Source organism: Passer montanus, unplaced genomic scaffold, assembly GCF_014805655.1.
Source record: "Passer montanus isolate IOZ18808 unplaced genomic scaffold, ASM1480565v1 scaffold23, whole genome shotgun sequence".
Taxonomy (NCBI): Eukaryota; Metazoa; Chordata; class Aves; order Passeriformes; family Passeridae; genus Passer; species Passer montanus.
Genome location: NW_024366926.1, coordinates 12188327 through 12201765, shown reverse-complemented (window position 1 = coordinate 12201765; position 13439 = coordinate 12188327). Strand labels below are relative to the sequence as shown.

The 13439-nt window shown below is 57.1% G+C and overlaps 1 protein-coding gene across 2 annotated transcripts; it reads right to left on the bottom strand.

Moving 5' to 3' along the window:
• Positions 1 to 522: 522 nt before the first annotated feature.
• RBPMS (RNA binding protein, mRNA processing factor) lies at positions 523 to 13433 on the bottom strand. Of its 2 annotated transcripts, none has more exons than XM_039710361.1 (9): positions 13287 to 13433; positions 7760 to 7837; positions 7522 to 7560; positions 7352 to 7414; positions 6518 to 6668; positions 5856 to 5986; positions 4105 to 4174; positions 2763 to 2868; positions 523 to 2174 (listed from the first exon to the last, which is right to left on the bottom strand). In XM_039710361.1, the coding sequence occupies exons 1-7, from the start codon at positions 13347 to 13349 to the stop codon at positions 4112 to 4114; spliced, it is 588 nt and encodes a 195-aa protein (XP_039566295.1). In that variant the 5' UTR covers positions 13350 to 13433; the 3' UTR covers positions 523 to 2174; positions 2763 to 2868; positions 4105 to 4111. The 2 variants fall into 2 exon arrangements, with proteins under 2 accessions (XP_039566295.1, XP_039566296.1); XM_039710362.1 differs by lacking the exon at positions 13287 to 13433 and adding an exon at positions 10652 to 10751.
• Positions 13434 to 13439: the final 6 nt, after the last annotated feature.

Genomic DNA, 13439 nt, shown 5'->3' with positions numbered 1-13439 from the left:
TGGCACTTTGTTGCTGAAGCTCCTGGGGATGCTGATCACATTTGTCAGGGTGGGAGCAGAGCAAAAGAAAGGAGGAGGAATTTCTAGGTTGGGCTTACAAACTGGAGTTTTTCAAAATTCCCAGCGTGTTAAAAAAAATACAGAGCTAATCTGGCCCTTGGTCTCTAGGTTACGTTTGCCTCAGCCGAGGCTGAGCTCATGGAAAATTGCATCCCAGCTCCTGTGCTCCCTGCCAAGATTAGTAGGTTTAAAAACTAACTGATAACATCTTTGTAAACTTGGAGTCATTTCTTTAAAGCCTGCTGATCCTTCCAGCCTGGATTTTGCAGCTTTCCTAGAGATCCAAGAGAGCCAAACAGGACGATGGCATCTGCCCTGAAAAATCACCCAGGAGCCTCACAGTGCTTTCAGCTGCTCCCGAGGGAGGAAAGAGGCTGATGTTTGCCAAGGCCCTGAGGGGTGTGCTGGGATCCTTCTCCCTGTTCCCAGCCGGATACACAGCACACAGCGACGCTCTGCGCGTAACTTAGAATAATCACCGGTTTTATTTTTAAAAAATTACAATAGAAAAGTACCTTTAAACATATTTCCAAAAGCAGAGTAGACAATGTGGAAGCTTCTCTCCTCTCCACGAGACAAAGTACAGGAAATAGTTTGCTAAAAGAGTTAGTCCCTCGCTTGGGAACGCTGGTATCGTTCCTTTTGGAGCCGCTCTGAGGTTTGTCTTGGATTTGATTTCTTCTCAAATCATTTTTATCAGGCCCATTTTTTACAGAAGACCCCAACGGGACGGTTTCTGATGGTGAAAAACCCGATTTTTTTCATACCCCTGTCCCACCCTGACAGCCAGAATCTCAGCCATCTTATTTTGGCCCACCCACAGGACAAGAGGAAGGAGAAAGGAAAAGGTGATGATGTTTAACGAGGCCACAAAGAGCTGGGAAAAACCAGCCACGGTGAGGCCTGGGCAGCAGCTGAGCTCAGTGTTCCCTGCAGCTGGAATGGAGACGGGGGAAAGGCAATGGAAGGAGAAGTTCTGCACCTCCCTTTCCAAGAAACCGAAACCTGACAGAGGTTTTGGGTCGCTTTGCTCTCTTCTTTATCTGAATTCTTCCTGGAGCAAGGAGAAGGAGAACTAGTGTGTCAAGCAGTCTCTCTGCTGGTACTCTATCTCTGTAAAGGATGTTGGCAGCCTCCCTTCTCATCTTTGCACGTGGAAACATGGGGATGCCACGCAGGGAGCAGCTGGACCAGCACTAAAACCACAGGCCAGGCCAGCGCTTCAGCGTAACGGGAAGCCCCTCAGGACTCATGTCCAACCTGGAGGAAGCTGGCAAACCAAGGATTTGTTGGTATGCTTTTTCATACAGCAGTTTACATTGCCCGTAACAGCTTGGAGCAGTCATGGCAGGAGAAGGAGGAGGAGGAGGAGGCAAATTGTCACCTTGCTACGTGTGTGGGCTGCCCGCCCATCCCTGATCCGAGCTGTTGTACCCCACGGAAGCTTTGCACAGCAGCTATGAACACAGCCCCAGGGTAAAAACAACACGGGAAGGAAGTTCCTGGACGTCCTGCCTGCTCGTCACTTGGTGCAGCTGGGAAGAAAACAGTAATACTGTAGTGTCTGCAGACGCCTTGCCAACACGGCCAGAGCACAGCTCCTGTGCCAGAAGGAGCACAGGTCCTACAAACCCGCATCGTGTGTGTCGACATCCTCACACTTGTGAACATTGCTTGTGAACATCGTGCCTTCCACATGCAGCAGGGCCAGGAGATAATAAGACTCTTCTTTACACACCTCCCAAGTCAAGCACAAAACCTGTGGTCCGACCCGGTGTAAGATTGTCCTCTTGAGGAGCTTTGGTACAAAAATACTTGCTTTTGTTTTGGTTTTTTTTTTCCTTTTTCTTTCTTTTTTTTTTCTTTTTTTTTTCTTTTTTTGTAGTCTGCTTTCCTATGGTTCCATTTGAAAAGCCTTTTCAAACACTACAACAATGCCTGTCAAACCATGCTTTCGGGAGTAACACACTCTTCCTTACAAATATACAGTGTAAAAGAGGAAAATATTATTACTAGGTATGTTTTTCTTTTTTCTTCTAGGAGAGCAGATGTGTGATAGAGGCTGTGGGAAAGTCTTGGAGGAATCCAAACTTGTGTGAGGTTTTTTTTCAAGCCTGAAACAACAAAGAGAGGTGTTAAAAAAAAGAGCAGCTGTGATGGAGGAAAAAGGGCTGTGGTTAATCTTTCTTCCTTCGTGGAAGGAAGGAAGCAAGGTAGGGGGGAGAGAGAGGCTTGTTTTGGAAATTCCTGTCAGGATCAAGGACAGTTGTTTAGCAGAGAAAGGGCAAGGTGGGACCTGCCTGCAGGGAGAGACCGTAGCATCCCTGGCACAAAGAAACCCCACTGATCCCACTTTGTTCCTCCCGTTGTTGGCTGCATTCCCCGGGGCTGGAAGTGGGAAGCTGGGAGTTAAGTGTGAGCTGGGTTTTGCAGTGAGGAGGAATTCGGTCTCTGTTGATCCAAGGCAGGAAGCAAGGAGGGAGATGAGATTAGCGGGGTAATTCAAAGGCGAGAGGCATTCCTTGGCTGTGGAAACTCTCACCCCAGATAACGGCGATCAAGGGGAATGGCAGAGCCATGGCTCTGCAGGGCAGGAGCTGGAGCAGCCCCAGGGCTGTGCCAACCTCAGGGACAGTGTGCTGACTTCCTCACCCCTCTGCCCCCTTCCCCAGGCAGCCGAGCCTGCAGGGTGGCATCCTTACCAGCACACTGAGGTCCTGTGGAGAGCACATCAACCCAGTAGCCACCTTGGAAGACTCCATTAATACCCACAAGACTGACTGTAGGCCACCATCACACACCTGAGACCTGTGGGAGGACACGGCGGAGAGTGAGGGAGGCTGGCACTGGGGACCGAGCTCGGGGGTGATTTCACAGGGACCAGGGGACAGCTTGCAGCTTAGTTGGGCCAGAGATGGTGCTCAGGTGTCTTTTCCAACCTAACTGATTGTGGGATTGGGCTCCAGGCAGCAAATACAGGCAGATGCAAACAGGAGAGCCAGGCCCTCGGGCAAACCCTCTGTGCCCTTCCCAGCTGGAGGAGCCTGGAAGGGAAACAGGAGGTCCCTGAGCCTCCATCCTCGCCACCCCCTGTGGCTCTTGGGCTGCCGGAGCTGTTTCAAGGGATTTGCTCATCTCCCCAAAAGCATTTCTGCTTACATTTTATCTGGAAACATCGGCATGTTGCATATTTTGGAAGAACCATTGGTTCCCAAAGCCTCGCTACTCCCTATTTTTATCTGCTGGGCCTAAAATAGCCGGTGAATTCTTTATGGATCCAAGTCTGGGGCCGGCTGCAGCCAGGGCTGGGCCTCGTGCCCTCCTGGCTGAGTGACCTCGTGGCCGCAGCACAGGGCTGCAGATGCCAGGCAGATGGGCAGAGCAGTCACATGTGAGCATGGGCAGTGATGCCAGAGCTTTGGATCCACTGGCATTTCTCCACAGGCGGGTGTGGAAGCAGGAGGCTTCCCAGCAGGGATTGTTCCTGGCTAGGATGGTCCAGGCAGGATGGGATTGCAGGGAAAGCAGTGCCCAGTGTCCACCAAGGCTCTTTTCCCTCTTCCATGTGAGTCCCCTTTGTTTATTTATCCACAAAGGCCGAAGTTATTTGCAGAGTGTATCTTGCAAGGCTTTTTCCATCCAGAGAGGTCCCAGATGGAATGGGAACCGTCCCTCCCTCCTGCTGTGCAGCCGGGTGCTCGGTAAGGCTGTGCTTCTTGTTTTGGCACCCCCACCACCCTGGACTGCCTGGACAGTTTTCCTTGAGGTTTAAGGAGGTGATGATGGTGTCAGGGCTGCCTTTTCCATCACAACACCCCCCTCTGGCATGGTGCCTTTCCCTCCTGCCCCAGGACACGTGGGAATGTTTTGTGGCGCGGACATCCACCCCATTCTGGGGACAAGGAGGGCAACTGGACTTGGGGTGTCTGCTGAAAAGTGGCCGCCCACCCTGAGCTGCTGGGGCTCGCAGTGGGGGAAGCTCAGGGTAGAGGTGGAGGTGGTCCCCAGGCGGCCCAGAAGGAGGGGAGTGGGCCAGGCACTCACCCGGCATTCAGCAGAACTGACGGGACTTCCAGCCCTGAGAACCAGCCTCGGAGGGAGGGAGCCAGCGCATCTGCAGAGGAAGGGGGACACACGGTGAGGGGGGGGCTGCCCACCCCGGCAGGAGCAGGCTGCAGCTGGGATCCCTTCTCCTGGCTTTTCCCCGGCACAGGGTGGAGGGAGGTTGGGACAGCAGGACAGCCATCCCAGCTCCAATTCCAACAGTAACACTGAGGATGAGCACAGCCCCTGGCAGGATGGAGCTGGGACAGCAGCACCATGGTCCTACTGAGCAGGAGTGAGTTCACCCTTCTCAGCTCCTGCAAAGCCCGCTTGAAACAGGGAGGAAAACATCAGATGCCAAAATTTGGCATGCAGGCACTCACTGCTCTGCCAGATAACTCCAAGCCAGCCCCATCATCCATCCTGCAGTTGCTGGTCCCGCTGCTGTCTGCAGGATCCAGCAAAGCAGCTCCAGTTTGGGTGGTGGCACCAGGCTCCAGCCCCCACCCAGCAAACCCACAGCCCCAGCAGCTGCACAGGAGGATGGGAAGGTGCAACCAGCACCCTCCCCACCAGGCTGATATTTCACATCAGGTAATATTGCTTCTGTCAGGTCTCGGCCGGGGTTTTCCCGAGGGACCCTCAGAGCTTCTGTATGCCTCTGTTTCCTTGGCTGTGCGCTTCCCTGAGCAGGGCAGGTGCTGCCTGTTAGCAGTTATTTGACAAGGCAAGTACATAGCTGCAATAATATTTACCAACGCTCTTCCTATGAACAGCAGGGCCCAAAAAGCTGGAGTTTCATCCAAAAGCTGCACATGGTTTGCACACTGAGCACTTTTCCTCATCCTTCTGCTCAAACCAGCCCCTGGCTGAGCTGAGCTCCAGCTCTCAGTGATGGCAGCTCTGGATAACCTGGCTCAATTCTGGCGGGCCAAGGCCAAAAGCCTTCTGGATGCACTTTATCTGGCAAATCTATTTCCATGTGCTTGTTACCTCCTGTTCATCACTGAGCTGGAGCCAGCAGCAAGGAGCAAAAGCTGAGGTGATATCCAGCATGGATGCTGAGGAGGTACCTGCCCTTCCCCTCCTTGTGGCGGGGGTCCTTTCCCAGCATCCCCATGATGCTGCAAGGCTGGCACTGCAAAGAAATCCTCTTCCTCCGCCATTTCCACTTCTCCTCCTCTTTCCCCCGCTCCTCTCCCAGGCGGATGGTTAATTTTTAACAGCCCACGCTGCCATTGGGGGCCAGCAGCAGCCGGCAGAAAGCGCTTGTGACTTGTGACGAGGCAGCACCTCGTCAATAAAAGATGGACCCTCCATTTGCGCTTCGCTTCCCTCTCCTCCCCGAGAGAGCTGCTTGGCTTCACACCCCGTGAGCAGCACAGCACGTCGCATCCCAGCGACGCTGCAGGGCCAGCCAGGGGGGCTGGAGCCCTCATGCCACGCTGGCAGCCGGATGGTTCGGTGCCAGGAGCGATGGGCATGCTCCGGAGCCTGAGAGCGTCCCCAGCCCTCCCTCCTCCCTCACCACCTGCCCCTCCACAGGTACCAGCAAAAGTAGGAAGGCAGAGAGAGGAGTCTGGGGAAGACAGGACCCCTGGCAGCGTTCAGCTCCGTTTGGGAGCCTCCCCTGCGTCTCGGGGAGCGGGGAGTGAGTGCCTGTGAGGCGGGTGTTGTTAGTGGTGCAGTGAGCACCGAGGGGAAGGGGGGCCGGGGCGGGTGTGCGGTGGAGGCGGATGGGTTGGAATTACCTGGGCGTGCAGCGAAGCGGGATAGGTGAAAGCAGGAGGAGGTAGAGCAGGTGCTAGTTCCGCTGGGTACAGAGGGTACGGCCCCCACACTTCAGGGCTACTGGGGTAAAGTGCAGGCACTGTGAGCTCATCTGCAAGAGAAGAAGAGGGAGAGTTAATGGTGACCAGGGCACTGTGACCCTCGCTGCGTCCTTCCTTCTCCCCTTGATGCAGGAGCAGAGCTGGCCCTGGAAAACCGTGAGATGCCAACACAGAATTCTCCCGCTGGGATGCTACGGGGCTGGGCGCATCGCTCAGGGAGCCAGGGCTGGGCTCCTCGTCTCCAAGAGGTTTAGTAAAACCAGGGATTCAGCAGAGGGGAGCGTGCAGCTCGTGCCTGTGTGCGACAGCAGGGTGAGGAGCCGGCGTCTGTGCGAGAGAAGCTCTTCCAGAAGCAGAAACAGGCAAGGAGCGCTCATGGCAGGGCATGGCCGAGGTCTCTCCTGAGACCTCATCCTGCTTGCTGTCACCTGTCCCAGATCCTGTCCTTTGGGAAGCCCCAGCACGTGCCACCAGGCAGCCAGCAGGTACCCACACTTCCAGTGGGACCTGGTGTTCCCCTTGGCCACCCCCTCGGGGTACCCCTGCTCCATCCAGCCCCTGGCAGTGCAGGGGGTACTCACAGGGCTCCCGGGCGATGAACTGAGGTACGGCGGTGGGGAGAGGGGTGCTGGGATTTGGGGTGCCCACCAGCTTGTTCTTGGCCATCTTGGTGTTGGCCTTGGCGAACTCCAGCCGCAGCGTCTGGGGGATCTCGGGGTCGAAGCGGATGCCCTGTGGGAGGGAAGGAGGGAAGGAGGCACGGCGAGCACCGCCGCGTGCCGGCCCCGCAGCAAAAATAACTCCCCGTTATTTATGGGTTTTTTCAACTTGCAGCCCTGAAATGAGCTAATTTGCCGGGCCCCGAGGCAGCTCACATTCCTCCGGCATCTTTAGCATCGGCACCATATTTGGCAGTCGACATCCCGCAAGGGCGAGCTCTTATCCAGAGGGATTAGTGGAGCCAAAAAAAAAAAGTTTTACGTTGAAAATGAAGAGAAGGACAAAAACAACCCCGAACCAAAATGCAGGGAGAACTGGGGAGGAATTGGAGAACCAGCTCCACACAGTTCTGCCTGTGACTACATTCAGGTAACTTCACAAGTTGCTAAAAGAAAGTGAAATTTGTTTTTTTTTTTGCAGACTTAGCTGGGATTTTTCCTGCTGCATAAACAGGAGAGGCTGGGAATATTCTTTCTCACTCGTATCTAAGGCTCAAGTCCTGACTATTCAAGCCCTCGTGGATGGCCCTGAGAAAGGTGAGAGGGATGCAGCCCGCCCAGGAGGGATAGGGATGCCATGTGGCCAGCTGGCAGGGGAGGTGCACATCCTAGGGAAGGAGGAATTCAGAGAGCGGCTGGGGACAGGGAAGCAAGGGGAGAAGGGAGCAGTGGAGTGGCTGAGCCAGGCACACTCACGTTCAGCGCGTTCTTCGCCGCCTCCGCCTCGGAGCGGCTGTCAAAGCTGACGAAGCCCACGGGCTGTGGAGGAAGGACAGGAGCCATCAGTCAGCCTCCTGGGGAGCACAGAGGGAGCCCCTCACCCCAGGGAATGGTGGGATGGTTACGCCATTGGGAGCAGCCCCTACCTGCTTGGAGGTGAGTTTGATGAGAGACCCTTCGTACCCCTGCAAGGAAAGGATTAAAAAGGGTTTTTGGTGCAGATCCCCATAATTAAATAATAGTAACCGAATAAACTGACTGAAGTAAACTTCAGTGGGTTCCCAGATGGTGGGATGGTGTGTTCCCAAATGGTTTAGGGCCATGGGGCTGGGGCAGAGACCAGCCCCATGCTTTCAGCCCCCCTTTCCCTCCCCAGTGTGATACCTTAAAGGGTCTGAAGAGCAGGTAAAGTTCCCGGGGCTTGATGTCCAGAGGCAACCCGCTGACAAAGAGTGTCCTCACCTGGAAAAGAACAAAGGAGCTTCCTGGGGACCCTCTCTTATCCCTAACTGGGGGTTACACCATGCTTCCCATAGCCAGAGGGGCAATGCCAGCCCAAGGGGATCCTCCAGGCCTTAAGCCACTGTGCTGGTTTTGCATCACGCTTGAGCGATGCTGAATTTTGGGAGGGTGGCCCCATCCTTCATGTGGCCATGGAGGAAGCTGCTAAGGCACCGTGGAAAGGTAACAGGGACCTGTCCTCACCCCAGCAGTCCTCTCCAGGATAAAAAGCTCACAGAATCCCAGCACCTTCCTACCCCAGTCTGGCAAACAGGATTTCTGCCGTCATCCCCAGCAGATCCTGGACTCCACAGACAATGCCTATTGTCTCAGTTTAATTGCAGCAGCTCATTAAGGACTGGGAGAAGCAAACACCAACTCTTCCTCCTGGAGGAAAGGCCCTGGTTTAGAGGGGGCTGGATTTAAGCAGCTTGTCCCCGGTTTGTAAAAGTCACCTTTTAAGGGGTTTTAACCCTTTTTGGGTGGATCTAATGTTTATCGTGGTGCAGCATCCTCAAAGCTGGGGTGTTTGGCAGAAATTCTGCTCCCACCACCCTGAGGGGGGATGTGGGGCTCCTCCAGGATGGGCAAACCCTGTGCTGGGATGGTTTTGCTTTACAACCAGCTTGCAACCAGGAGAGCAGTGTGGGGAACTGAACCTGCTGTTCCTCTCCTCATTCCCAAAATCTCATCCTAACCCTTTGGGCTGTAGAAGGGGAAAATCTCAATGTATTTTATTTAATTTTTTTGGCCAGGCACCCTGCCTGCCCCATTCCCTGGGAAAGAGACATGGGAAACAGCCAGAAACAGCCAGCCCAGACCTATTCTTTTGCTGACATTTCTTCTTTCTCTTGCAGATAAGCTATCTCCCCCATCTCCCAGCCTGGGAGCAGCAAACATTCCTGCTTTGTGGAACAAAACCTCTGGCTGACCTATATCTATTAAATAACAAAAGGTACTCAGCTGTTTGCACACAGCCCTTGTGTCAACAGCCCCGGTGATACCCATCCTGGGTGCCAGCATTATCATCACCATCATCATCATCATCCCTGTGGGTACCAGCATCCAAGCTGGATGAGATCCGTGGAGAAGGGATGCCTGTCCCCTCTATTGGGACCATTCCCCACAGCTCCTTAGGGGACCCCTGCCCACTGAGACTGGGAGTGATGGAGCATCCCACAGTGTTCAGTGCTGCCCCAGTGGAGACATTGCCCCAATTTCTCCTGGCGGGGGCTAGGGAGGGATTCACCTGGAGGATGTGCCTTGTGTCCATGAAATTCAACCTAAAGAAAGCAACCTTTTCCTTTCCTAGGCTAAAAAATGCTGGCTTTCAGACAGGTCCTCCTGGGCACGGCTCCAGACACATCCACCCTCCCGGGTGAGTTTACATCCCAAGCATCCCTGCAGGGTGTCCCCTGTCTCCCTGGGGCCATCCCTGCCTTCCTGCCCCTCCTCTCCCTGGGGAGCTTCAGGAAACACTAGGGACCAGTGGGAGGGACTGGGAGGAGAGGGGAACCCGCTGCCAGTTTGCATCCCTGAAATCCAAACCGTGCATGCCCAAGCCTGCCAGACCATTTGTCCCCAGAGCCACATGGGAGAGAGACAGAGATGAAAGATCCCAAGGACCCCTCCGAAATTCAGCCCCACAGAGGAAGAGCTTCTCTTCTCTAATGACTTTGTTTTCTTTGCGAGTTCAAACGCGGGTCGGCCAAGTTTGAATCTGTAAAATTATACAGCAGCAAGAGGGAGAAGGGCTCCAAAGGATCCCCCAGCTGGACTCCAGCCCCAAAAGGGTTTTTGGGGCCCAGGGCAGGGGATGGATACCAGCTCCTGGGTGCTCCCCATCTGCACCACGCAAATGCACCCAGCCCCAAGGATGCTGAGTAGGTCCTACATAAACAATCCTTTCACTGGGTAAGGAGCAGGTGGGACTGGCAGAGCAAGGCAGCATCCTTGGGGATAATCCCAGCAGGCTGGACAGATACCCTTTTGCCAGGGAAAAGATTCTAGACAAAAATATTACTCCTGCCCTTAAATGGAAGGGGAGCTTTGGCCCACAGGGAGCTGCTCCAGGTTTCTTTGTGCTGAAATCCCAGGGATTCAGTCCCCATCTTCTACCAGAAACACTCCTAGGGCAAAATCCTTCTCTGAAAAAAAAAAAAAAGCCTTATCAGAGAAATTGTCAGGCAGCAGGCACGTATCTGTTCTTCCACAGGGAAGAATTGCTCCTTCAGAGAGGTGGATCAGGCACGGCAGGGATGTCATGGGACAGGGCCAGACTGACAGCTCTTGAGCAAGGATTAAAGGGCGCTGGAGCATGGGATTCCCTCAGCCTAAACCTCATGGGTTTTTTGGACAGCCTGAGCTGTTTCATTTCATTTCTGCTGTACGAACATCTTTCAGTTTCTATTTGGTGGAGCATTTCTCCGTTTCTCCTTCTTCCTGAAATTTGGGGTGAAATCAAAGATTTTTTAAGAGTCAGAAATGCCAATGCTTGCTCCAGGAGGAGATCAAAGGTGACCACCTTGACTTCCTTCCATGGGGATGGCAGCTATGGGACCGCTTCAAGTCCCCTTCCACAGTCCTCCTCTACTCCTGCTGCTGCACCCCACAGCTCCCAAATTTCTCAGGGCTGTTGGATCCTACCTGTGTTGCCTCATTCCTAGTGTGTCCCCTCCTGGCTTTTTGTTTTCCCTGCAGGAAGTCTGCTCTTCATCTGTACTACTCTCTTCCTTGGAAATCTTCTCCATCCCCTTTCTGGCCTGTCCCTCTCACCTTTGCATCCCACCATCCCAGTCTGTTGTCCCCGAAATCCTGCATCTCATCTTGGGCCAGTTTAAGGGACGCTGGAAAGGATCTGTGGAGATTTGCTGAGATGGTCACGGCTGAGGACTTGCAAGGAGAGGCAAAGATCTGGGCCAGGAGGTCACTGGGGTCTCCAGAGCATGGATCAAGGATGACCCCAGCACGGTGAGCTCTGTGATGGAGCGCCAGCAGCCCTCCTCTTCCTCACATGAAGCCAGGTTTGTCTCCTGCAGGTAAGGAGGCACCAGGGGGGCATTTGCTTGCCTTGGACCCCCATGACACAGCAGTGCCCAGAGGGATCCATGGTGCCCTGCCCTGCCGTGCCCGAACCAGCCCCGGTAAAACGTTAACAGGCCGTGGGGAGGCGGGGAGGCGTCCGGGTGATTCATCCACCAGGCATTCAATCGCCTCCTTCAGCCCAGCTCCCATGCCTCGTCCTTGCAGCGGGGCTCGCTTTAATTCTCCACCAGCCGATGATCCGCTCCACTGCCCCGCCGGGGAGGCACGGGAGCCCGGCGGCGGGAGGCGATGCCACGGCGAGCAGGGCTTCCCCTCCCATTCCCGGCAAAGCGGGGTGCGCTTCCGCCCCGCCGGGATTAGTCCTGGCGTAAATAGTCTCTTGGCTAATGGAGCGTCTTGCTCGGCTGGGTTTGGGTTCGCGGGCTGTGTGTACGCATGCCTTCAGCCCGCAGAAGTCCCCGACATAAACAAGGCTGGGGCCGAGGGATGCCGGCTCCTCCGCCCGGGGGCTGCGGGAGGACAGGCACGGACCTCCGGCCTCGCCACCCGCGGCGGCTGCTCTTTGCTGGAAAATCACGGCTCGCTCGCGTCCGGTGAAGGACGGGAGGAGAGGAACAGCCCTTGGGGAAAAGCGAGTCCAGAGCTGCCGGGGCTGGAACGAGGAAGCGGCAGAGGAAAAGGCAGCCAAGGGAGCAGATGGGGGATTGCAACAGAGCGGAGGAGCGGCGGGATCAGGCGCGGGTCACACTCGTCCCTGTCCCGCCCGGAGCTTGCTCCCAAACCCTCCGGACCCCTCGCTTCAGGGAGGAAAGGAAGCGGGAGCACGGGGGGATGCAACACAGGGGCCACGGGGGGAAATGCCATCCACTCGCTGGGCACATTCCCCCTGGGAAGCATCCCTGGGGTCCCCTCCCCATGGCACGGTTCCCCCGGGCTGAGGGATCTGGCATGGGATGGGGACGAGGGCCACGAGCCGGGCTCTGCGCAGCCACTCCGCTACCAAATAAGGCCTCCGCCGAGCCGAGCCCGGCCTTGCACATGCCGTTCTCGCCCGGCCGAAGTGACGTGACCGCCTTCCCGAACTGTGCGGCTCTTCCGCGGGGAAGCCCCTGGCCCACAGCTCCCCTGCCCGGGGGGGACAGCCGAGAGGGACGGGGAAGCCACCCCGCTGCCAGGGAGGAGCGGGCATGAAGCGGGGGCTTTTCCCACCTGGCAGCACCCTGAGCGACCTCCCCGCGATGGGGGCTGCTTCTCCTTCTCTTCTGAGGGAACAGGAGGCTGGAAGGCAAGCCCTGGCAGGGGGGAGGAGAGGCACGGTAGCTGGGCAACCCCTTTCCCTGCGCTTGAGCAAATAGCAGCGGCTCCTCCAGCCTGGGCTGGAACCAGTCCTGCAGGGAAAATACCTGCCTGGCACCGGAGCAGCGCGGCGTGCGGGCAGGAGCGGGCATCGCCCACCTCGTGTGGCCCTGGCACCTCCCCACCGGCTCAGGGCTCCCCAAGGGTCAGCAGTGCCACGGGCAGCCCCGGGCTCTCCGGATCCGCCCGGCACGGCGGGTGCTTCGGGAAAAGGCAGCGGGCCTCCATGGGTGTCACCCACCGCCGTGCCCAACAGAGCCGCAGCCGCATCGCCCGCGCACCCCGCAAGGCCACCGGGGGAAAGAAATCCCCCCTTTTTAGGAAACTTTGGGAAGTTTGAAGCCAGAGCCACCTCTGGAATAAGCAAATGAAGGCGGGCGGCGGCGGTGGGCGGTGGAGCTGCGGTGACTGATCCCACCGAGCGGGGACCTGCTGGAGCAGCCGGCCGGGTGGAGGCTGAGGAGGAGGAGGAGGCGATCTCAGACAGGAATCTTCCCGCTCTCACCCTCACAAAGTCCAAATTCCCATCTCAAGGTCACGGGCAAAACCAGGAACTTTGCGGCCGGAATGGAGAAAACCGGCTCTCACCGTGGCGGGGCGTGGGGTTGGTCTCCCGTGGGGACGCGAGCGTTTGGGACATTTTTGGGGCGAGACCCGTGCGAAAGAGATGCGCGGCACTGGGCGCACGGTACGCACGGGCAGCGGGACCGGGGGCAGCCCGCTTTATCCCCCACGCCCCCCGGGGCGATCCGTGACTCGCGTGGGGCTCCCCGCGCCCGCAGGTGCCCTGCGGCGAGCCCCAGGGGGATGCGGGAGAATGGGAGCGTCCCGGGATGCGCTCCCGCCGCTCGTCCCCGCTCCCCCCGCACCGGGAGCCCCGCGGCGCGGACCCCCCATCCCGCGGGGGTGCGTGGGTACCCGCGGAGCGCGGCTCCCGGGGAGCGCGGGTGGGCAGGGGGAAGCCGGAGCCCCTCCGCCCCAAGCCCCCGGTGCTGTGTCCCCCCGGTACCTCCTCCTCGGGCAGGCTGGTGTCGGCGGGGCCGCCCTCCCTGTCGGCGGGGACGCTGCTCATGGTGCGAGCGGCCGGGCTCCTCGTCCCGCCGGCGGCAGCCGCGTCCGGGCGGGCGGCGCTGGGGGCCGGTGCCGGCGGCGGCGGGGGGAG